Source organism: Salvelinus sp. IW2-2015, linkage group LG2 (assembly GCF_002910315.2).
Source record: "Salvelinus sp. IW2-2015 linkage group LG2, ASM291031v2, whole genome shotgun sequence".
In the NCBI taxonomy this organism is placed as follows: domain Eukaryota; kingdom Metazoa; phylum Chordata; class Actinopteri; order Salmoniformes; family Salmonidae; genus Salvelinus; species Salvelinus sp. IW2-2015.
This window is the reverse complement of record NC_036839.1, coordinates 1,553,735-1,579,047: the sequence shown is the minus strand read 5'-3', so window position 1 is coordinate 1,579,047 and position 25,313 is coordinate 1,553,735. Positions and strand designations below refer to the sequence as shown.

Below are 25,313 nucleotides of genomic sequence, written 5' to 3'. Positions count from 1 at the left end.
TATGTATGTATGTATGTATGTATGTATGTATGTATGTATGTATGTATGTATGTATGTATGTATGTATGTATGTATGTATGTATGTATGTATGTATCTAACAGTGGAGGCTGGTGACTTGAAACATGGAGGAGGATGGGAGACCCACGGTATAGGCACGGAGGCGACAAAGTGTGTTTCAAAAACGTCAAAGACAAATTATTTTAACCTAAAACATTTAATAAAGACATTTATAGTACAATGTTATGGGGAATGGGAATGAGAGAGCTACTTACAGTGTTGGGAAGGGATCACAGCAGTGATTGAATGAGGTTATGAGCCATGAGTTGAGGTGTTCAGAGGCATGACTTCAGTGCAGGACAGAATTTGACTGGGAAGACAAAAAACAATAACACAACACACTACACAGTTAGTAAAATCCTTGATGTGTAATAATGTGATTGTTTTTTTTTGTGTGTGATTGACTCTACATACAGTAATGAGAGAAAATGTATAGGGGTACTGCTTGGAGAGGAAACATTCAATGTGCCAGTGGATGAGCGGTCACATGATACGTGGCTTCAGTTCATGTCAGGAGAGAGTTGACAAACTGCAGCAACCTTATACTTGTTTATATGAATTATATTTAGACATGATTAGGAGGGGATTTCCTCTACCCAGACACAGAGACAGCAACTCATAGACAATAGAACTCACAGGGCTGAGCTTGCTTTATGCATGTTTGCATCATGCAACTTTAGGCTTTATAAAACATGTACTCACATCTGTCATCACTATTATGTTGATTGATTAATTACAGCTAATACATTTGGATTGAAAATGTATAGCCAGCCTACCCAGCCCAATTTTGAATTTTAACCAAATTTGATCACATTCACATTTTCTCCTGACACACAAATGGACTATGAATACATAATGTTACCAATTAGTTTACCCTGACCAGATGGACAGGGCACATAGGCTGTATGCGGCTGCTCTTATTGGTAGCCTACAGTTGATCAGACTGAAAAATAGTCTCATTTTCATCCCATACAGCATGTCAGATCTCTCATGTTTAGGTGTAGCCTAGGCTGCTGCAACATTTATGCAATTCGTTTTTGCTTGGGTCTGTCTGGAGTGATTATGTGTTATCATCTTTGCTAAATAAATACAGGAGGAGTGGAAAGTGGAAAGCCTACTTGAGTGCGCGCGCGAAACAATATGGTGCGTCAACCTCTCTCTTTAATCTCACTTTTAATGGATGACGCGATGGAAGCTATCAAATCATTCTGAATTGATTTTGACATTCCCAGAAAAGACAGTTGAAAATTCCATATGTTCAGCAAGTAAAGCATCGTAACATGCAATTATCGCTGCGAGCTCCTTGTAGTTTCCCTTCTTAGCGGAACTTCCCTCTCGTCACGTCCTCTAAAAGCTCATTCTTGCATGAACCAAAACCCAGTGGTGTTCATAAGCCGCTTGAGAACATCCAGGTTTCATCTTACTTTCTCGTTGTGTTGCATAGTTTGAATACGCAGACCTTCGTCATGATCGATGCAGCTTTTTTCCAGAAGCTTGAATCTGATGTGGGCATTCATATGCTCCCTGCTTTTGTTTTGTCGGTCACCATGTCGGTCACTGTAATCAGACTTTTCAAAAAGCAGGCAAGGCCAGCAATACAGGCGGCTTGATTAAAGGCTCCCTGTTAACCAGCTCTACTTTTGATACCAATTGGTTTTGAACACCCTCACTTTTTCATCCTTCTTCATGAAAATGATCTCAGGCAGAGGTCGACCCTCGGTTTTATTTCGCACATTTTCCACATATCCCAGAGAATGGGGTTCTTCAACAAAAATTCAACAACATTATCGGTAGCATTTACGGTTAAAACTACACACTCGAGCTGGTAGCTAGCTAGCTCGCTACTGCTACTTGCTACTGAATTTAGCAAGGCAAATTTAAATAAAATGGACTAACTGGACATAAAAATAAATAAAGCTCTAAAACCAGGAAAACTATTTACCTCCTCCGTCTCCAGTAAATTTATTAAACTAATTTTAATTGAATAATATCCCAAAAATGCTCAACTATCACTTTTCAATCTCGATCCAATAATGTCACCAACTCATCAAGCTTCTCAATACAACACACTGTGTTCATTCTCTGATTATAATCCTATGATTGGACAACATGTCAGTTCATACTGCAAAAGCTTTGACTGGTTGGAGGTCATCCTCCGGAAGTGGTCATAATTACCATGTAGGTCTATGAAAGGGGGTGAGGCCTACGAGCCTAGGTTTTGTATTGAAGTCAATGTACCCAGAGGAGGACAGAAGCTAGCTGTCCTCCGGCTACAACATGGTGCTACCTCAGAGAGTGCTGTTGAAGTTACTAATGACCTTCATTGTAAAACAGTGTGTTTTAATCAATTAGTTGGTGACATGAATATATTTTGTATACTTTCATCTAAAAACGATAACTTTTTTAGTGTTTACTATTTTTTTACTGAAATTTTACAGAGGAGGATGGTCCTCCCCTTCCTCCTCTGAGGACCCTCCACTGGTGTCTAACAAATCCATGTTTTCTCCAAAATGTCCCAGATATGTTAATATACAAATAATATGCAATAGTGTTATTTTACAACAGTGAAGCAAGCTAGTGGACTTCATCACGTACTGTGGAAATCAATTTGATCTGTGGGTATACGATGACACCTAGTGGTCATATGGTTGATTTCGCCCTAACCATCATTTTTTGTCTCCCCCTTGCTGTTCACAGTTTTTTGTGATCTGGTAGGTCCTTGAAAACGGTCTCCACCTCTTTCCTGTGCAAGAACCATGAGTCAAATGTTAGAGAAATTGTCGACTAAGAGATATGTATTAAGAGATATTTTGATGTACGCATTTTTTTTATGCAATAGCAAGATTATCGAGACACATCTAGCTAGCTACTTGACAGTTAACAACATGCTCGCCCATAGAGGAGAGCTCCATCTGTGTATGTGACAGCGTTTTTTCATCCAATTTGACAGTCCATCCTGGTTGTAATGTTGACATCACCAGAGACGGTCTACCAGCTTTGACAACACTGGTACTGCCACGCATGAAAAGCTAGCTAGTATCCTATTTGATAACTGGTATAACTTTCTAGCTAACTCCGCATGGACTCCACAACGTGTCGAAAGCCATCCACAGGGATGTTGGCCCAAGTTAACTCCAAAGCTTCCCACAAATCAAATCAAATCAAGTTTATTTTATATAGCCCTTCGTACATCAGCTAATATCTCGAAGTGCTGTACAGACACCCAGCCTAAAACCCCAAACAGCAAGCAATGCAGGTGTAGAAGCACGGTGGCTAGGAAAAACTCCCGAGAAAGGCCAAAACCTAGGAAGAAACCTAGAGAGGAACCAGGCTATGAGCGGTGGCCAGTTCTCTTCTGGCTGTGCTGGGTGGAGATTATAACAGAACTATGCCAAGATGTTCAAAATGTTCATAAGTGACAAGCATGGTCAAATAATAATCATGAATAATTTTCACAGTTGTGTCAAGTTGGCTGGATGTCCTTTGGGTGGTGGACCATTATAGATACACATGGGAAACTTGATACAGCAGCGTTGCAGTTTTTGACACAAACCAGTGCACCTGGCACCTACTACCATACCACGTTCATAGGCACTTAAATATTTTGTCTTGCCCATTCACCCTCTGAATGGCATACATCCACAATCCATGTCTCAATTGTCTCAGGGCTTAAAAATAATTATTTAACCTGTCTCATCCCCTTCATCTACACTGATTGAAGTTGATTTAGCAAATGACATAAATAAGGTATCATAGCTTTCACCTGGATTCACCCGGTCAGTCTATGTCATGGAAAGAGCAGGCATTCCTAATGTTTAGTATACTCAGTGTACATCATTTTGAGTAGGTTAATCAGTTTCGACTGAGTATGTGTTGACTATGTTTATGTACTGTACAGTTTATATATTGTACAGTATGTTTGCCAATAAGTCTCAACCTTATTTGTGCCAATAGTTGCGCTGTTGTTTGCTACACTGAGTCTCCTCTTTGCTCAGAGGAAGTGCACATTTGGGGGAGAAAGAAAGAGGGTGAGGAACTAAAGTGAGAAATAGAGAGGGGAAGTTAGTTTGAGCTTCTGTGGCTGAGAGAGAATGAGAAAGAAGGGTGCAGAGAGAGAGAGGATGAGAGGAGATAAGGAGGAGAGAGGAGGGAGATGAGAGAGAAGAGAGAGAGAGAGAGAGAGAGAGAGAGAGAGAGAGAGAGAGAGAGAGAGAGAGAGAGAGAGAGAGAGAGAGCAGAGCTGGGAGTTCAGTCTCATATCTGACCCATGCTCTCATTTCCTGTTCAGCCCCACGGCCCCAGCAAGGCAGCTAGCCAAGAGCAACAGGTGATCCCTGTGTGTGTGCGAGCGAGCGTGTGGGTGGATCAGCGAGACAGGAAGTGGGAGGCGGGTGGTTGAGACAGTTCACCGGAGGGCCTCTCTGGCCACGCCTCTCTCCTCCACCACCCAAAACACCTACCCCGGCCCCAGCAGCCACGACTGCTGCTCCCCTCTCTCCTCCCCTCTCTCTTCTGTCTGCAACCCGAACCTCTTCTCATTTCCAACCTCGAAAGAGCCCTGTTATGCACCCTCCAGAAAAAAAACAGATCCCACTGAGACTGCTCTTCTTGTTCCTTTTCTCCTTCCTTTCCTAGCCCCAAATAGACTTTGGCTGCTCCTCGTTCTCCTGTATCCCCCCCCCCCCCCCCACGTGTACTACTAATTTGAAACGAAATGTCATGACAGTTTATTGATACCAATATAAACAACTCAACAGAAATTATGTTCATTGAACTGCATGGAAGAAAAAAAAATATGACATTGCCTTCTGATGATTGATAAATCAATGGGAACGGTAAAAATAACAGTCTTACCTCATCCAGTTTCCTGTGCCTTGTAGGGGTTTCTACCAAGGTGCTAGAGCACCATCTAAAGGCCATTGAAATTCTTTCACGATATCTCAGAATGAACATGTCATAAAATGTGAAATTTGATCTATTTCCTAGTATTTCTAGTGAAGAACTTGGAGCTTGGGGGATGTTGAAATATTTCATACGTTACATAATTACATTACATAAAAGTACAATGCTGTTGTAGTATAAGTGTACATGACAAAGCCTACAAGAGAAAGAAGAGCTTGAAGGGAAAAATCTAAATATTATTTTAGTGATTTTCATACTTCAAAAGATGGTTGAGTCCACATTCTCCACGAAATGTTGAGTATATACTCCTATATGTATTATAAGGAATATTAATATACATGAATGACACCATTGGTGGAATTACAATAGTCAATGCATACACAGTCTCATGTTGGGTTTTGCTCATTAAGAATGGACCATACAGTTGTTGATATCCAAACTAATAATGTAAATGAAAGATGCTGAAAATGCTAAGGATGCTAAATTCTAATGAGCCACCTCTTCCTCTCCTGTTGCAGTTCCATGTCACCATTCAGTATTGAGAGCATACGCCGCCCACGGAGGTCAGAGTCGCCCGACTCCAAGAAGAGACGCATCCACAGGTGTGACTTTGAGGGCTGCAATAAGGTCTACACCAAGAGCTCCCATCTAAAAGCACACCGGAGGACGCACACAGGTCAGTGTGTGTGTGTGTGTGTGTGTGCGCACGCGCATGTGTGTGGCTTCACCAACTCATTACAGTTGTCTTCATCAATTAAAGTCTATGTCTCACTATCTTCCTGAATAAAATTATTTCCCTCGCTCTAATACGCATGGAAAGTGAATACACATGTAAGGCTCTTCACAATCAACAAGATCTCACGGTCTGACTGCATTATTCACGTTTGTCGGTAAACTTTGAATTTGACTGTTAAATTTAGGCATCAGTTCTGAATAGTTAAGGTAGGGTTAAGGTTTGGGATAGGGTTAAAACAAAAATAACAAAAATGAGTGCCTAGCACTGGGGTTGAACCTGTGATTCTCTGAGCTGGAGCTTATACCCATCTACCATCCCTATCCACTACGTCATATCAAGCCGCGAGCCTACTTGATGGTAATAGCGCTCACCATTGCCTCTAGTGACCGATATTGAAGCCATCTCCCGACATCCAGGGGACCTAGACAAACGTTGAATATTGCCTTAGATCTAGTGTGACTTTGCTGGTCACAATAGCACATTTTTTGAGACATGTTATTGACACGGCAGCACAAACTCTATTCACACACTCACACCCACTTACAATGTTACTCTTGCGCACACACACACATATTCATACACACACACGTTGACCCCACACATACATACACAAACCATCACACATGCACAAACACATTTAACTATACACGATGCTGCTACCTATTGTTATTCTATAAATTCACAAAAAAAAAATCTTAACTTAGTTAAATAACTGAAGCATAGATTGGTAACGTTTTTACTAATTTGGCACACAGAAACTAGATGCCATGAGTAACTTGGTCAAAAAGAATGGCACAGATTGTCCTAGAAGACTTAAGTGAGACTGTTGTTATAAGCAGTCTTACTTAAACCCTCATATTTGTCGCCCCGTTTGACCTAGAGACTTGTGTCTTTCCTCATGATGAACAAATTTGCCTCAAGGACCCATAAAGGACCCATAAATCCATCACGATAGATTTTCCATAATTTTGGACATTTTGGAAAAGCTTTGAAAAATGTATTTTGACATTTTCAATCATAGTCTGCTGCTGGAAAAAACGTATTCTGGCTTAATACCCCTGATATATTGTGAATAAAGAGAATACAGAGGGGCAGCTGGGCAGCTGTCTAGGCCTTTTACTTTTTAAAATCTATACTAATTACCTGCCACTGGGTAAAGCCAGTGTGTCTATGTATGCAGATGACTCAACACCATACATGTAAACTTGTACAGCGAGAGAAATCACTGCAAAACTTCTTAAGGCTAGGGGACACTATTTTCACGTCCGGATGAAAAGTGTGCCCAAAGTAAACTGCCTGCTACTCAGGCCCAGAAGTTAGGAAATGCAAATGCATATGGTAGATTTGGATAGACAACACTCTAAAGTTTCTAAAACTGTTAGAATTATGTCTGTGAGTATAACAGAACATGTTTGGCAGGCGAAACCCCGAGGACAAACCATCCAGGAATGTTTTTTTTTGAGGTCACTCTCTTTTCAATGGGGTTTCTATGTGGATCTAGATTTCTAAGGCACTTGCTTGCAATTCCTATCGCTTCCACTAGATGTCAACAGTCTTTAGAAATTGGTTGATGTTTTTCCTTTTGAGAAATGAAGTGGCCATTTCCTCTCTGGGTGGATAGGCAAGTGTACTGTTGTGGTTGGGGCGCGACCTGGAAGCTCACTCCACTTTGTTTTCGTCCGGTATTGAACAAGGTTTATTCCGTCTTAAATTTAATTGATTATTTACGTTTAAAAAATACTAAAGTTGGATTAGGAAAGTTGTTTGAAATGTTTGGAGCAAGTTTACAGGTAACATATTAGATACTTTGTAGTCATGTTGCGCGATTTGTAACCGGTGTATTTTCGGAATCAAACGCGCCAAATAAATGGACATTTTGGGGATATAACGACAGAATTTATCGAACACAAGGACAATTTGTGATGTTTAATGGACAAATTGGAGTGCCAACAGAAGCAGATCTTCAAAGGTAAGGCATGAATTATATCGTTATTTCTGACTTTTGTGTCGCGCCTGGTGGGTTGAATTATGATTTTCATGTGTTTGTTTGACGGGGTGCTGTCCTCAGATAATAGCATGGTTTGCTTTCGCCATAAAGCCTTTTTGAAATCTGACACTGTGGCTGGATTAACAAGAAGTTAATCTTTAAACCCATGTATAACACTTATTGTGAGTATTTCTGTTTTTGAATTTGGCGCGCTGCTATTTCACTGGGTGTTGTCAAATCAATCCCGTTAACGGGAATGGCGCGCGAAGGGATCACTAAGAAGTTTTAACAAAGAGCTGCAGTCAGTTTCAGAATAGGTGGCAATAAATAAATGTGTCCTAAATATTTCAAAAACTAAACGCATTGTATTTGGGACAAATCATTCATTAAACCTGTAACGTAAACGCTGGGAGTCGAGAAGCAGGAGTAGCGTCTTGACATGAAACACATGAACAATGCTGCCTGGGGTAAGAAGAAGGGCGGGGTTGTATGTCTTATGATTAACGAGTTGTGGTGTGATCATAACAGCATACAGGAACTCTAGTCCTTTTGTTCACCTGACCTACAATTCCTCACAATCAAATGTTGACCGCATTATCTACCAAGAGAATTCTCTTCGATTATAATCACAGCCGTGTATATCCTCCCCAAGCAGACACCTCGACAGCCCTGAAATAACTTCATTGGACTCTATGTTAACTGGAAACCACATATCCTGGGGCAGCATTTATTGTAGCTGGGGATATTAAAAAGGCTAATCTGAAAACCCAACATTTTAACAGCATATTGAATGCGCGACCCGGGCTGGAAAAATTCTGGATCACTGCTACTCTAACTTCCATGATGCCCTCTCTCGCCCTCCTTTCGGCAAATCAGACCACGACTCCATTTTGTTGCTCCCAGCCTATAGACAGAAACTAAAACAGGAAAGGCCTGTGCTCAGGTCTGTTCAATGCTGGTCTGACCAATCTGATTCCACGCTTCAAGATTGCTTCGATCATGTGGACTGGGATATGTTCCGGATAGCATCAGACAACACTGATGTACGTATATGCTGATTCGGTGAGCGGGTTTATTAGCAAGTGCATCGGTGATGTTGTACCCAAGGTGACAATTAAAACCTTCCCCAAATAGAAACCGTGGATTGATGGCAGCATTTGCGCAAAACTGAAAGCGCAAACCACTTCTTTTAATCATGGCAAGGTGACCGGAAACATGACCGAATACAAACAGTGTAGCTATTCCCTCCGCAAGGTAATCAAACAAGCTAAGCGTCAGTATAGAGCAAAAGTAGAGTCGCAATTCAACGGCTCAGACACGAGACGTATGTGGCAGGGTGTAGAGTCAATCACGGATTTCAAAAAGAAACCAGCTCTGTCGCGGACACCGACGTCTTGCTCCCATACAAACTAAACAACTTCTTTGCTCTCTATGAGGACAATACAGTGCCACTGGCACGCTACCAAAACCTGTGGGCTCTCCTTCACCGCAGCCAACGTGAGGAAAACATTTAAACGTGTTAACCCTCGCAAGGCTGCTAGCCCAGACGGCATCCCTAGCCAAATCCTCAGAGCATGCGCAGACCAGCTGGCTGGTGTGTTTACGGACATATTCAATCAATCCCTATCCCAGTCTGCTGTTCCCACATGCTTTAAGAGGGCCACCGTTGTTCCTGTTCCCAAGAAAGCTAAGGTAACTGAGCTAAACGACTATCACCCCGTAGCACTCACTTCCGTCATCATGAAGTGCTTTGAGAGACTAGTCAAGGATCATATCACCTCCACCCTACCTGGCACCCTAGACCCACTCCAATTTGCTTACCGCCCCAATAGGTCCAAAGGCGATGCATTCGCCATCACACTGCACACTTCCCTAACCCATCTGGACAAGAGGAATACCTATGTAAGAATGCTGTTCATCGATTACAGCTCAGAATTTAACACCATAGTACCCCCAAACTCGTCATTTTAAGCTTGAGACCCTTGTCTCAACCCCGCCCTGTGCAACTGGTCCTGGACTTTCTGACAGGCCGCCCCCAGGTTGTGAGGTAGGAAACAACGTCTCCGCTGACCTCAACACTGTGGCCCCACAAGGGTGCGTTCTCAGGCCTCTCCTGTACTCCCTGTTAAGCCAAGACTGCGTGGCAATGCACGCCTCCAACTCAATCATCATGTTTGCATACGAGACTACCGGTGGTAGGCTTGATTATCAACAACGATGTAACGGCCTACAGGGAGGAGGAGAGGGCCCTCGGAGTGTGGTGTCTGGAAAATAATCTCACACTCAACGTCAACAAAACAAAGGAGATGATCATACTTCAGGAAACAGCAGAGGGAGCACCCCCTATCCACATCGACGGGACAGTAGTGGAGAAGGTTAAATAGCCACAAACTCAAAATTGGGTATATAGTACAAATTAATGAAAACAAAAATTAGCTTTTTGGTCTGAAATTTAAGTTTAGGGTTAGGCTAAGTGAGAGGTAGGTTTAAAATCAGATTTTAAGAAGATCAAATTAAGATCATATTATAATAATCCATTGGATAATTTGTAAAGTTTTACTTATTTTGGAGCTAGTGTGCATATATATATATATATATATATATATATATATATATATATATATATATATATATATATATACAGTGGGGAGAACAAGTATTTGATACACTGCCGATTTTGCAGGTTTTCCTACTTACAAAGCATGTAGAGGTCTGTCATTTTTATCATAGGTACACTTCAACTGTGAGAGACGGAATCTAAAACAAAAATCCAGAAAATCACATTGTATGATTTTTAAGTAATAATTTGCATTTTATTGCATGACATAAGTATTTTGATCACCTACCAACCAGTAAGAATTCCGGCTCTCACAGACCTGTTAGTTTTTCTTTAAGAGCCCTCCTGTTCTCCACTCATTACCTGTATTAACTGCACCTGTTTGAACTCGTTACCTGTATAAAAGACACCTGTCCACACACTCAATCAAACAGACTCCAACCTCTCCACAATGGCCAAGACCAGAGAGCTGTGTAAGGACATCAGGTATAAATTGTAGACCTGTACAAGGCCGGGATGGGCTACAGGACAATATAGCAACCAGCTTGGTGAGAAGGCAACAACTGTTGGCACAATTATTAGAAAATGGAAGAAGTTCAAGATGACGGTCAATCACCCTCGGTCTGGGGCTCCATGCAAGATCTCACCTCGTGGGGCATCAATGATCATGAGGAATGTGAGGGATCAGCCCAGAACTACACGGCAGGACCTGGTCAATGACCTGAAGAGAGCTGGGACCACAGTCTCAAAGAAAACCATTAGTAACACACTACGCCGTCATGGATTAAAATCCTGCAGCGCACGCAAGGTCCCCTGCTCAAGCCAGCGCATGTCCAGGCCCGTCTGAAGTTTGCCAATGACCATCTGATGATCCAGAGGAGGAATGGGAGAAGGTCATGTGGTCTGATGAGACAAAAATAGAGCTTTTTGCTCTAAACTCCACTCGCCGTGTTTGGAGGAATAAAAGGATGAGTACAACCCCAAGAACACCATCCCAACTGTGAAGCATGGAGGTGGAAACATCATTCTTTGGGGATGCTTTCTCAAAGGGGACAGGACGACTGCACCGTATTTGAGGGGAGGATGGACGGGGCCATGTATCGCGAGATCTTGACCAACAACTCCCTTCCCTCAGTAAGAGCAATGAAGATGGGTCGTGGCTGGGTCTTCCAGCATGACAACGACCCGAAACACACAGCCAGCAACTAAGGAGGCTCCGTAAGAAGCATCTCAAGGTCCTGGAGTGGCCTAGCCAGTCTCCAGACCTAACCCAATAGAAAATCTTTGGAGGGAGCCGAAAGTCCGTATTGCCCAGCGACAGCCCGAAACCTGAAGGATCTGGAGAAGGTCTTGATATGGAGTGGGCCAAATCCCTGCTGCAGTGTGTGCAAACCTGGTCAAGAACTACAGGAAACGTAGATCTCTGTAATTACAAACTAAGGTTTCTGTACCAAATATTATGTTCTGCTTTTCTGATGTATCAAATACTTATGTCATGCAATAAAATGCAAATTAATTACTTAAAAATCATACAATGTGATTTTCTGGATTTTTGTTTTAGATTCCTTCTCTCACAGTTGAAGGTACCTATGATAAAAATTACAGACCTCTACATGCTTTGTAAGTAGGAAAACCTGCAAAATCGTCAGTGTCAAATACTTGTCTCGTCCCCACTGTATATATATATACACTGCTCAAAAAATATAAGGAACACTTAAACAACACAATGTAACTCCAGTCAATCACACTTCTGTGAAATCAAACTGTCCACAAGCAACACTGATTGACAATAAATTTCACATGCTGTTGTGCAATGGAATAGACAAAAAGGAAATTATAGGCAATTAGCAAGAGACACCCCCAATAAAGAGTGGTTCTGCAGGTGGTGCACCAGACCACTTCTCTGTTTCCTATGCTTCCTGGCTGAGTGTTTTGGTCACTTTGAATGCTGGCGGTGCTTTCACTCTAGTGTAGCATGAGACGGAGTCTACAACCCACACAAGTGGCTCAGTAGTGCAGCTCATCCAGGATGGCACATCAATGCGAGCTGTGGCAAGAAGGTTTGCTGTGTCTGTCAGCGTAGTGTCCAGAGCATAGGGCTACACAGAGACAGGCCAGTACATCAGAGACGTGGAGGAGCCGTAGGAGGCAACAACCCAGCAGCAGCAGACCGCTTACCTCCGCCTTTGTGCAAGGAGGATTAGGAGGAGCACTCACAGGCCTGCAAAATTACCTCCAGCAGGCCACAAATGTGCATATGTGTCTGCTCAAACGGTCAGAAACAGACTCCATGAGGGTGTATGAGGGCCGACGTCCACAGGTGGGTGTTGTGCTTACAGCCCAACACCGTGCAGGACGTTTGGCATTTGCCAGAGAACACCAAGATTGGCAAATTCGCCATTGACGCCCTTGCTCTTCACAGATGAAAGCAGTTCACACGCACATTTGACAGAGTCTGGAGGCGCCGTGGAGAACGTTCTCTGCCTGCAACATCCTCCAGCATGACCGGTTTGGCGGTGGGTCAGTCATGGTGTGGGTGGCATTTCTTTGCGGGCCGCACACCCTCCATGTGCTCGCCAGAGTAGCCTGACTGCCATTAGGTACCGAGATGAATCCTCAGACCCCTTGTGAGACCACGCTTTGGCCCCGGGTTCTTCTTTCTAATCAAGACAATGCTAGACCTCATGTGGCTGGAGTGTGTCAACAGTTCCTGCAAAGAGAAGCGCTTGATGCTATGGACTGGCCCGCCCGTTCCCCAGACCTGAATCCAATTGAGCACATCTGGGACAACATGCTCGCTCCATCCACCAACGCCACGTTGCACCACAGACTGTCCAGGAGTTTGCGGATGCTTTAGTCCAGGTCTGGGAGGAGATCCCTCAGGAGACCATCCGCCACCTCATCAAGAGCATGCCCAGGCATGTTAGGGAGGTCATACAGCACATGGAGGCCACACACAACTGAGCCTCATTTTGATTTTTTTTAAGGACATTACATCAAAAGTTGCGTTCAAGCCCTTTAGTGTTGTTTTTCCATCTTTATCCAATTTTTTTGAGTGTGACTCCAAATCCAGACCTCCATGGGTTGATAAATTTGATTTCCATTGATAATTTTTGTGTGATTTTGTAGTCAGCACATTCAACTATGTAAAGAAAAAAGTATTTAATAAGAATGTTTCATTGATTCAGATCTAGGATGTGTTATTTTAGTGTTCCCTTAATTTTTTTGAGCAGTGTATATATATATATATATATATATATATTTTATACATGTTGATATTTCATGATATGATTGCATTTTAGAACCATTCCATTGATCCTAAAGAAAATCTCCACACACACAGGGCACCGGGCAATGCAAAACAAACTCGGCCATCATTTCAATACATGCTCCAAACGTTTAAAAGCTATGCTATCCACATTACCGGAGCGTATATTCTTTCTATTTCTACGGCAGATTCACTGCCACGATTTAGATAATGCATTGATATATATACTGTAGCTAGCTAGCATGCTGAAAGTGTACATGTCCAAAATTGAATGGCGTCTGGAATCAAATAGAATAATCAAACAGCAAGAATCAGACAAATGTCAACCCTCAACATGTCAACAACTTGTATGGAAACGGTTTAGCTGAGACTAATTTCTTGACATGTAGGCTGGTAGTCTTTTTCTGAAATAATTATTTTCACCTGACATACAGTATGACTATCTTAACAGGAAGGGTGCATACATAACTGTCATTAGCTAGCTAAAGTTAGCATGCTAGCTAGTTACACTGACAGCTTGTCCGTCAGTTCCCTATTTGTTGTTGTTTCTCTGCTGCATGTGGAAATCACCACAACGTCCCCACCCCCAATTCCTGAATATGTATTAGCAGCCTGCAGTCTTCGAAGTGGAACCTAAACGAGAATTTCCAAATTACTCAATATCGGTGCGGCAACTTCCTCTGAGGTGGGAAGTTGTCCAGTGATTGCCTTATATGGTGAGTTTCCATCAATGATGTATACAAACCTTGGATTGCTGATGCAATGTATAGGCCATTGAGAGGCTTTGAAGCCACTGGTCGACCATATTGCCACTCTCCAGTAAGAGAAGTAATCCATAGGAATGAATGGAATTCCACAGTATTTTAATGAAACGTTTCAAGAACAGCATTATATGTATTTAAGCATTTTTTTGGTTGTAGTGGGAAAAATAACATTAGTACAAAAAATATATACTTTAAGGAAAATGCTTTCATTTACTATTTGTATGTTTAGCTAACATAATATAATTTAAACGTATGCATTAAGTGGTCTGTAATAGAATAAATGTGTCAAAACCAAATCTAGACATTCATAAATGCATTTCTACAGCTTCCAAAATCTCTTTTTACAATGGCGGAGAAGTAACAAGATGGCTGTGCGGTGGCTTCATTACAGCTCCCCCTGTTAGTCATCCAGGGTTTATGCACATCACTGATTTACGTTGAACTGTCTTGTGTGGATAAAAACAGCTGGAAGTAGGGAGGTCACACCTAAAAAAAAGAATCACTAGAAGATTAAGGGATTGACGTTTTTCCATTATCAGTTTAGAAAAATTGTGCGACAGCCTATAGGCCTTTGCTCCTACCATGTACCAGGGAGGTAGCCCCCAGAAGCCAGCATGGATAGAATGCAAGTATTTACTTATATTTGCTATATTCTAAACATGTTCACATGTCAGTGTATCACCATGGTCATTTTTATGGTGAAACTTGCACTCCTGTATATCTGAAATAATTGGATGGTGAAAAGTTCATCAAGCCAACCAGAAAAGCAAAGCATAGCAATTCAGGCATTCTTGAAAATCAGGACAATCCTTATCCTGCAAAGACATAGATTTTTAGCAAGAAGATGCATTTAGAATTAGGTTTATTTACACGATGACATACACCTTAAAAATTATTCAGAAAGTATCATTTATTTGAAAAACACAATTTCCGTCATGATTTGTCACGAAGAAGAAAGATAGACAAAAGAAAAATCCACCCCTGTCCAGCAGATATAATTGTTGTCAATTATTAGAACATTTCTCCCATAGCTGCCATTTCCATTACTTCTTTCAATGTTTATTTTTTTATTTTTTTTTAAACTTTTGTTGAATAAACCTGGGTCAATGGAAACCTGCCAACTGTCTCCAAAATGGTTTACTTTTTGATGCTTGTGATGTCTACACTTTCCAAGCATATTATAAGACCTAAGTAGAAAATGGGGAAATACTTAGCCAATACACTAGCGAATGCACACAAATTGTATGTTGTGAAAGTCACTGTTTCACCCAGTCTCTGTTTCTGTTTGTTTCTGTTGACCTGTCCAGGTGAGAAGCCATACAAATGCACCTGGGATGGCTGCACGTGGAAGTTCGCCCGCTCTGACGAGCTGACTCGCCACTACCGGAAACACACAGGCATCAAGCCCTTCAAGTGTGCAGACTGTGACCGCAGCTTCTCCCGTTCGGACCACCTGGCTCTGCATCGACGGAGACACATGCTGGTGTGAGACAGTTTCAGGGTGATGATGTCATCAGACGAAGCAGAAGCACACATTTACACACACACACACATCGCCGCAGGGGGGAGCGGGGTCTCTCCCTCAATGTGGTTCAGCTGGACTGGACACACACTGTTGTCTGTCCGTGAGGCAGTGGGAAGAGAGAGCGAAAAGCACAGAATGGTGTCTGTCTGTCCACAGAGCAAAAAAAAAACAGGGTCGGTTCTGGATCCTCACTGACTGAGGAGGGATGGAACCGGAGAAGGCTCTTTTGTTGTCATTTTGGAGTTTGGAGTTTTTACGACAATCTGTCTTTTTTCCTAGCACTGTTCTTAAATGGTTTCACTTCTGAGTTTTTTTGGAGGGATGTTCTTCGTTCATTTGGAAGGAAACTTGAATCGCAACCGTTTTGTTCTTGTTGTCTTTGTTTTGGTTATATTGTTCAAAATGGCTGCTTTTCTAGCGTCTATAATGTGAAAGAACTCTATGGATTGGATGGCTGGATGAATGGATGGAAGGGCTGTATGCATGTGTTTTGAAGTATAGGGCCTTGGATTGGACAATGGAATAAAAAGACACAGATTCCAATTTGCCTATGGAAAGTATTGTTGCACAGTTCCCGCCGTACAGCAGCTTCCTGAATCTCTGTGTTTCAGGACAACCCGGCACCAGAGGGTGCCATCCACACATAGATTGTACCTATAAAAACTGGTTTGAGTGTTCTAGAATCAGTATTGTAGAATAAGTTCTAGTACCAGTGTTCTAGATTAAGAAGCATCCGGAGCATCGCAATGGACCAGTGATGTAGATGCAGAGTTGTTTTTGCTATTTGTTTTGTTTTTCATTCAATGGATCTTGTTAACACACGAGATCGACTCAACCACATTGAGGCTCATCACCTTGAGCCTCTTCTAAACTTTTTCTTTAAAAAAAAAACTTGATTGGTGCATTTTGTGCAGTGATTAGCAATCAGTAAAGTGCAATCTCATTGGGTAAATAGAGTTTTAATATGGAGACTTTTATTGTTTCTAGTTTATTGTATCTTGCTGTGTATGCCTGTTTTTGATACATTTTCACAAAGAAACATCAATCCGCACCCCCAATGTACAATGAAAAATCGAATGAACATATCCGGTATGTGAAAACAACTTTGAAGCACCTTACAGATTCACACATATGATGATTCCATAATATTCAAGGATTTTGTTTCATATCCCTGGTATTTTCAGTGGAAGGGATTGGCATTGTGATCATTTGTGTGTTAGTAGTCTATAGGTAAAGCATATTGGCTTCAGTTCAGAGGGCTAACCCGGGAACTCAGTTGCTCTAGTTCAATTGGAAAGCAATACATTCAGAACAGGGAAATGTGTTCTTGTATCCTTGTTCTGGTTGCTGATACCCAAAATGACCCTAAATCCCTCTGTTACAGATATATTTCTACCAGTGCCACTTCGTACTCTATACTACACATTTCTATATTTCTACTGGGTTTGTAGCTACAGCACAAGGGTCTAGGCAAGCTCACTGTAAACAGTTTGGAAAATGTCACATTAATGATGGGTGGTTGAGGAGGAACAGGTTTTTTCAAAATGTATTCATGAACAGACCTACATGTTTGTCGAACTTGGAACAAAATCTCCCCTTCTCTTTTCTACATCGTAGTACACGATGCACACAGACAGTTGGCCCTGTAGCTTTGTCTGGCGGTTTGCGAGAGAGCGGTGTCTTTTTTAGTCATGCATACACCAAACATGATGTGAGGTCTTCAGATTCAGCTTCAGGTCTACCTTTTCTTGCAATTTGTCTTGCATGTCCCTCAATGACAGATATACATACTGCGGTTTTTACTGTCTCATCTATCATATCTCAGAGTAAAGGGTTATTCAACACAGTAAAACCACATGTTGATCAGTCTCTGCACATGGATCAAAAAGAGATCTACGGCAATATAGAGATGTTTTTACAGCTATAGGCTGCCTTACAAAAATATTCAGACCCCTTGGATTTTTTTCAAATTTATTGTGTTACAAAGTGGAATTAAATTGTAATTTTTTTGTCAACCATGTACATACAAAACTCTGTAATGTCTTTTTTTTTTATTAATAAAATAAAATATAGTCATTGCATAAGTATTCAGCCCCATTTGTTTAGGCAAGCCTAAATTAGTTCAGGAGTAAAGTTTGGCTTAACAAATCCCACAAATCACATGTACATGGACTCACTCTCTGTGAAATAATAGGGTTTGACATGATTTCTAAAGGACTAACCCTTCCTCTGTCCCTCATACAACATCTGTAAGGTCCCTCAGACAAGTATTGTATTTAAAGCACATATTCAACTACAAAGTCCAGGGAGATTTTCGGAAGCCTCATTTGTAGGTGGGTAATAATAACAAATCAGACATGGACTATCTCTTTAAGCATGGTCTAGTTAATAATTATGCTGTGCATCATGTATTAAACCACCTAGGCACCTCAAAGAAACAGTCGTTCTTCTGAACTGAGCAGCAGGACGGGAATGAAACTACTCAGGTATCTAACCATCAGACCATTGAGGATTTTAAACCAGCTACGGAGTTTAATGGCTGTGATGGGAGAGAACTGAGGATGGATCAAATCCAATTGTATTGGTCACATACACATATTTAGCAGATGACCAACAACATTGTAGTGACTCCAAAAGAATGACCTAAATGATAGAGTCAAAAGAATAACACAAATATACAAAATAATATAACACTGCAAAAAAAACATGGCAAATGAATACACTTTTTGGACTAAATGCAAAGCCCTATTTTGGGGCAAATCCAACACAACACATCACTGAGTAACTGTCTCCTTATTTTCAAGCTTGGTGGTGGCTGAATCATGGATGCTTGACATCATCAAATACTGGGGAGTTTTTCAGGATAAAAAGAAATGGGATAGGGCTATACACAGTCAAAATCCTGGAGCAAAACCTTCTTCAGTCTGCTTTACACCAGACACTGGAATTCATCTTTCAGCAGGACAAAAACCTACAACACAAGGCCAAATCTACACTGGAGTTGCTTACCAAGAAAACAGTGTTTGTTCCTAAGTGGCCAAGTTACAGTTTTGACTTTAATCTGCTTGAAATAGTAAGGCATGACTTGAAAATTGCTGACTAGCATTTTGAACATAATAATTGGCAAATATTGCACAATCCCAGGTGTGCAAAGCTCTTAGAGACTTACCCAAGAAGACTCACAGCTGTAATGGCGGTCAAATGTGTTTTTTAACATGTATGGACTCAGGGAGCTATATTTCCTTTATTTCTTTTGAATACAGAGTATTTTGTGTAGATTGTTGAGAAAAKAAATACAATACAAATCCCACTTTGTAACACAATAAAATGTGAAGAAATCCAAGGCATCTCAATACCTTTGAAAGGTACTGTAACTGGGGTATTCTATTTAGTCTTAGCTATGACATCAACCACTTATGTTTTGCAGGTTGTTTGACATCAACTTTAAATTTCCAATTTATCCAGCCGGTTGGAAATAGATGCSTATGGACATACAAATAACACTACATAAATCTTTCTGAGACACATGAAAGCAATATTGTCAGCTTTTCCTATCAGCGAAGTTATCAGATTTCACTTTTTTGCAATTATGTGACACAGATCTGATGGTGTTTGTCATTATCAAAGCCGTTCATAACAGAATCCCACATGTATGATAACTGTATTTGTTCAAAGTATTTTTACAACTTGCATTTTATACACAGAGGTTTTCGCTGGATCCCCGCTTACAGTTTCAGGAGCACATTTCAGAAGGCCAGCATATGCTCAGTGACTTTAATAACACACACAGACACACCAGCGTAGTGGTCCTGTACTAGAATTCAAAACCACATCATTACCTGAAACAAAACTATATTTTGCAGAAACATGCCCAATTTGTCTCTTTCCCTTTTGGTATTATGAAGTATTATAATATATGTCATATTATGTTGCTACAGTATATGTTTGTGTACATGTGAATATTTCCAATTGTATTGCCTTTTTTGGCTCAAGCATATCATCAGCACCTTGTTTGTTATGAAGTATAGTTTTTAAATGAATTCATTTGAAATGTTAAATCCATTGATACATATTAATAATTATCAACATATTTTATTATTCATATACTGTACTTTTCTGAAATGAGGGGCACTTCATCTTGCATATAACAATTTTCTGTAAAAAATATATATATTTTGAAATGTTGTAAAATATGTGATAGTGGAAATAAATAAAAAGTATTACTCAGTTCTACAGTCTGTATATACATAAAAAAAAATAGGCCTTTTAATTATTAGACAACAGGAAATACATTTATACATGTAAAGTCTTTTTCAGAGACACTCATTTATCTGATTTGATATACAGTACAATGGAGCTATTGATAATAAACAATTTGTTATCTAAAATACTCATATAAATGATCAAATGTGATGTCAGAAATTTGCCATTTAGCATTTTGGTTTGTGATTGTCTTCTTTCTCAAAACAAGAGAAGGTTTCCATATAAATATTGTCAAACATTTTATCAGATAATTGCTGTATAGATCAAACCCAAATACGTTATTCTCCACCCAGCCATGTTCAATTGAACAACTATAAGTGCAGATTCATATCAACATTATATCAAACTATTTTATTCAGGATTTCATTCACAATAGCATCGTTATTTAATTTTTTAAACTTCACTTGAAAGTTAACTAATATTTTGCATGTGTACACATAGGCTTATTGTATGCATGCATTACCATTCCCCTTTAGCATTATGAAAACTTTTTACAAGCATCCTTTTGTAATGGTAAGCAGGGTCAAACTTATGCAATAATGAATAGTGCCTCCTATCACAGCAAATCTCTGAAAAGCATCCACTTAAACTATTTCACAACTAACATGTATCACATTAATTCAAAATAATAGACTTTTGAATTGATACTCAGCCAGAGAAGTATTCGTAAAAAAATAAAAGCACATCAACTCTGAAACCATTATGCAAACAGGCCACCTCCCATTTTTCAGTTTATATTCAATGCACTGAGCCTTACCACATTGTTTCAATACAGTATCCTCATACCAGCCTTTTACATGCTGTATGAATCCCCCATGGAAGCTGAATATGATTTGCATGGATGTATTTTGCTGAAAACTTCGCTTAAAAGAATATAATTGTTTTATCGTCATCGTATCACTTGGGTTTTGACCTCTCCGATACTGGTTATTTGTGCAAATACTTTCATTTTTCATAATCATATTTCTGCATACAAAAGCACAGAAGAGCCATTTGATATAACTGATTTTACACAGTGTTGAATGTATTGTGGTTCACAGGGAAAGCTCTATTGAATGTGTAAAAGCCAGAATACCAACCCTTGGGGAGCACCCTGTGAAATAAATTTGATTACACTTATATCTGTATCCGTTCAATATTAATTTAATTTCTGTTTTAAATTATGCGTTTCTTTTATCTCTGCTTTTGAATAATTATTTAGTGATGYGAATGCCTTTGTTTCAAGCTTACTGCTATTATGTACAGTAATTGTTGTTCCTGTATTTATGTATAGTGCCTGTATTGTACATTTATTCAGAGCTTTTCATTCTTACAGTAAAGTTGTGATATTGCCCCACAATGTTTCAAAGGGAGACCCTAGCTCAAGGAATTCTACGAACAGATTCGGAAACCCAATGTTTTTCAAAGGTAGAAATAACAAGTGTTTTTCTCATTTCTTTTTCTTTCTTCTGTTTTATTATTTTCTGTTCTTCAAAAGTTGTCTAAATATTCTGTCAATAGTCTTCATATGGACGGAGCTGTGAAATGAAACCGAGTTCAAACATAATGTTTATTAATATGAATGGAGGCATGAAGGTTAATAAAGTTACATTTTGTATGTAACACGGTCGTATCAGAACTCATTTAGACGTGAGGCTGTGTTGTGGTTAGCGTGTGGTGTTGATTTCACTAGGACATTTGAGTGCGCTACTCACCTTTGCTGGCATTCAGAAACCTAAGTTCAGTATTAGGAGAGTCATTCCCGAATGATAGCTATAAAAAGTTGTGCACAGCTATCAGAGCTAATTTTATCGGCAAAATTGTAATACAGTATGTCCTTGAATGTAATGATAAAAAGGGGCATGATCTTTGTTGGGCATTCAATCATCTGTCCAAGTGTCCAYATAGGCAGTTGTATTCAAAGTCGGGGTCGGGTTCGAGGCAGGATTGCAGTGGGAATGCCAAATATATAAAAATATATATATATATTTTTTAAATTATAGAAATATTTTACAGTACAGATTATTGTATGGGACAATATACAAATGTTTTGGAGAGAGATAATTTAAATGAGAGAAGTAAATTTCCATGAAGAATAGAATAATACGTGAAAGTTGGTTTGGGGTCTCTATCTTGAACAGTGGTGAACTGTAGTGGCGTGGATCAGAAAACCAGTCACTATCTGGTGTGACCACCATTTGCCTAATGCAGCACAAAACATCTCCTTCACATAGAGTTGAACAGGTTGTTGATTGTGGCCTGTGGAATGTTGTCCCACTCCTCTTTGATGGCTGTGCAAAGTTGCTCAATATTGGCGGGAACAGGAACACACTGTTGTACACGTCGATCCAGAGCATCCCAAACATGCTCAATGGGTGACATGTCTGGTGTGTATGTAGGCCATGGAAGAACTGGGACATTTTCAGTTTCCAGGAATTGTGTAAATAAATGGCACGAATGGCACAACAATGGGCCTCAGGATCTCGTGAAGGTATTGCTGTGCATTCAAATTGCCATCGATAAAATGCAATTGTGTTCGTTGTCCGTAGCTTATGCATAACAATGCCATAACCCCACGAARGCCAAATTGCAGTCAGGTCAAGACCATGGTGAGGATAACGAGCACGCAGATGAGCTGAGATGGTTTCTGACAGTTTGTGCAGAAATTCTTCAGTTTAGCAAACCCACAGTTTCATCAGCTGTCCGGGTGGCTAGTTTCTTAGACGATCCCACATGTGAAGAACCCGGATGTCGAGGTCCTGGGCTGATATGGTTACACGTGGTCTGCGGTTGTAAGGCCAGTTGGACGATTTCCTTATTTGAACTCTAAAACGACATGTTAGAGAAATGAACATTCAATTCTCTGGCAACAGTTGTGGTGGACATTCCCGCAGTCAGCATGCCAACTGCACACTCCCTCAAAACTATATTGTGTTTTGTGACAGCACAAGGTGTACCTGTGTATTGATCATGCTGTTTAATTAATCAGCTTCTTGATATGCCACACCTGTCAGGGGGATGGATTATCTTGGCAAAGGAGAAATGCTCACTAACAGGGATGTAAACAAATCTGTGCACACAATTTGAGAGAAATATGCTTTTTSTGCATATGGAAMTCTGGAATCTTTAATTTCAACTCATGAAATTACATGTTACGTTCATATTTTTGTTCAGTGTAACTGATAAACACTTTTAAGAATTGGAAGTTTTGAATATACGTTTTTTTTATGCAAATATATATAGTTATGGATAGCCTGAACTTGTTTGGTGTCTAGCTTGAACGGTTTAAGAATTACTATTGGTAGATTATTCTATGCAAGTGTATGCAAATATATAGAGGTGTTTTTTTTATTGGAAGCTAAAATAGTCTGAACATGTAAAAGTTGTCTCTAGCTTGAACGGATCAAGAGCTACTATGGGTTGGTTATTTTATGCAAATGTGTGCACATTTATATAATGATAGTTCATTTATATAATTATAGTTGCTAAAAGTTTAAGAATTCGGAGGTTAGGATAGCCTGAATGTTTTAAAGTTGGTCTGATCGCTTAATTGGCCAAGGAGTAGGATCATTTTCAATATCTACCACTGAATTCCTATGTATATACTTCAAACCCATGTTAATTTATGCACATTTAAAATGGTTATAATTTTGAAATCATAAATATTATCCAAATTTTGAACGCAAGCTATCTAAATTGGATCAGTCTAAACATCTGTAAYGGTTCGATAACTACAGACACTGAGAGACGGGAAGCAAATACAGGGTGAGGGTTTAATAATAAATAGACATGAAACTAAACAAGAACAGTGTCTGGACAAGAGAAACAAAACAACATCAATGCAGACACGGGAATGAAACTGAGGAAGTGACAGATATAGGGGAGGCAATCAATGACGTGATGGAGTCCAGGTGAGTCCGATGAAGCACTGGTGCGCATAACAATGGTGACAGGTGTGAGTAATGATGAGCAGCCGGGCGACCTCGAGTTCCAGAGTGGGGGAGCAGGAGCAACTGTGACAGTTTACCCCCCCCCCCCCCCCTCCCCTCCTAGGGGCGCCACCTGTCAGGGCAGACAGAATGGTCAAAACCGTAAGAACTAGAGAACAGGGACTAAAGAGAACAGGAGTATGGCAAAACACGCTGGTTGGCTTGACGAGACAAGCACAAGACAGGTGAAACAGATTAGGGCCTAATGAATTTATTAAATTGACTGATTTCCTTATTTGAACTGTAAAATCATTGAAATTGTTGCATATTGCACTTATTATTTTTGTTCAGTATAGTTATAGTTGAGAGAGATCTTAAAGAATTTGAAGTTAGCCTGAATGGTTTGTAGCTTACATGGAGCGGGAACATTTTAAATAGCTACCACTGTATTACTGTGGTTCTAATTCAAACCCATGTTAATTTCTGCACATTTTAAATGCTTATAGTTTAAAAATATATATACAGTGCATCGGAAAATATTCAGACCCCTTGACTTTTTCCAAATGTTGTTAGGTTACAGCCTTATTCTAAAAATGGATTCAATAGTTTTTTCCCTCATCAATCTACACACAATAAACTCCATAATGATAAAGCAAAAACAAGTGTTATTATATTTTTGCAATTTATGAAAAAATGTAAACGGAACAACATTTACATAAGTATTCAGACCCTTTACTCAGTACTATGTTGAAGCACCTTTGGCAGCGATTACAGCCTCGAGTCTTCTTGGTATGATGCTACAAGCTTGGCTGTAGTCAATGAACAGCATCTTACATAGGGTTCCTCTTGTCCAGATGGGATAGGGCAGTGTGCAGTGTGATGGGGATTGCATCGTCAGTGGACTTATAGGGGCGGTAAGCAAATTGGAGTGGGTCTAGGGTATCAGGTAGGGTGAAGGTGATATACTCCTTGACTAGTCTCTCAAAGCACTTCATGATGACAGAAGTGGTGCAACCAGGGCGATAGTCATTTAGTTCAGTTACCTTAGCTTTCTTGGGAACAGGAACAATGGTGGCCATCTTGAAGAATGTGGGGACAAGAGACTGGGAATAGGATTGATTGAATATGTCCGTAAATACACCAGCCAGCTGGTCTGCGCATGCTCTGAGGACGCGGCTAGGGATGCCGTCTGGGCCGGCAGACTTGCGAGGGTTAACACATTTAAATGTTTTACTCACTTTGGCCACGGAGAAGGAGAGCCCACAGGCTTTGGTAGCGGGCCATGTCAGTGGCACTGTATTGTCCTCAAAGCGAGCAAAGAAGTAGTTTAATTTGTCTGGGAGCA

General features: G+C 40.4%; 1 protein-coding gene across 1 annotated transcript in view; it reads left to right on the top strand.

Annotated features, from left to right (window-relative positions):
- The window catches only part of LOC111973065 (Krueppel-like factor 12), a 141,898-nt gene extending 122,714 nt beyond the window's left edge, over positions 1-19,184 (top strand). The window contains exons 5-6 of the mRNA XM_024000238.2: positions 5,479-5,636; positions 15,580-19,184. Coding sequence (XP_023856006.1) covers positions 5,479-5,636; positions 15,580-15,761 — 340 coding nt within the window. The 3' untranslated portion in view covers positions 15,762-19,184. The remainder of the gene's footprint in view (positions 1-5,478; positions 5,637-15,579) is intronic.
- The last annotated feature ends 6,129 nt before the right edge of the window (positions 19,185-25,313 follow it).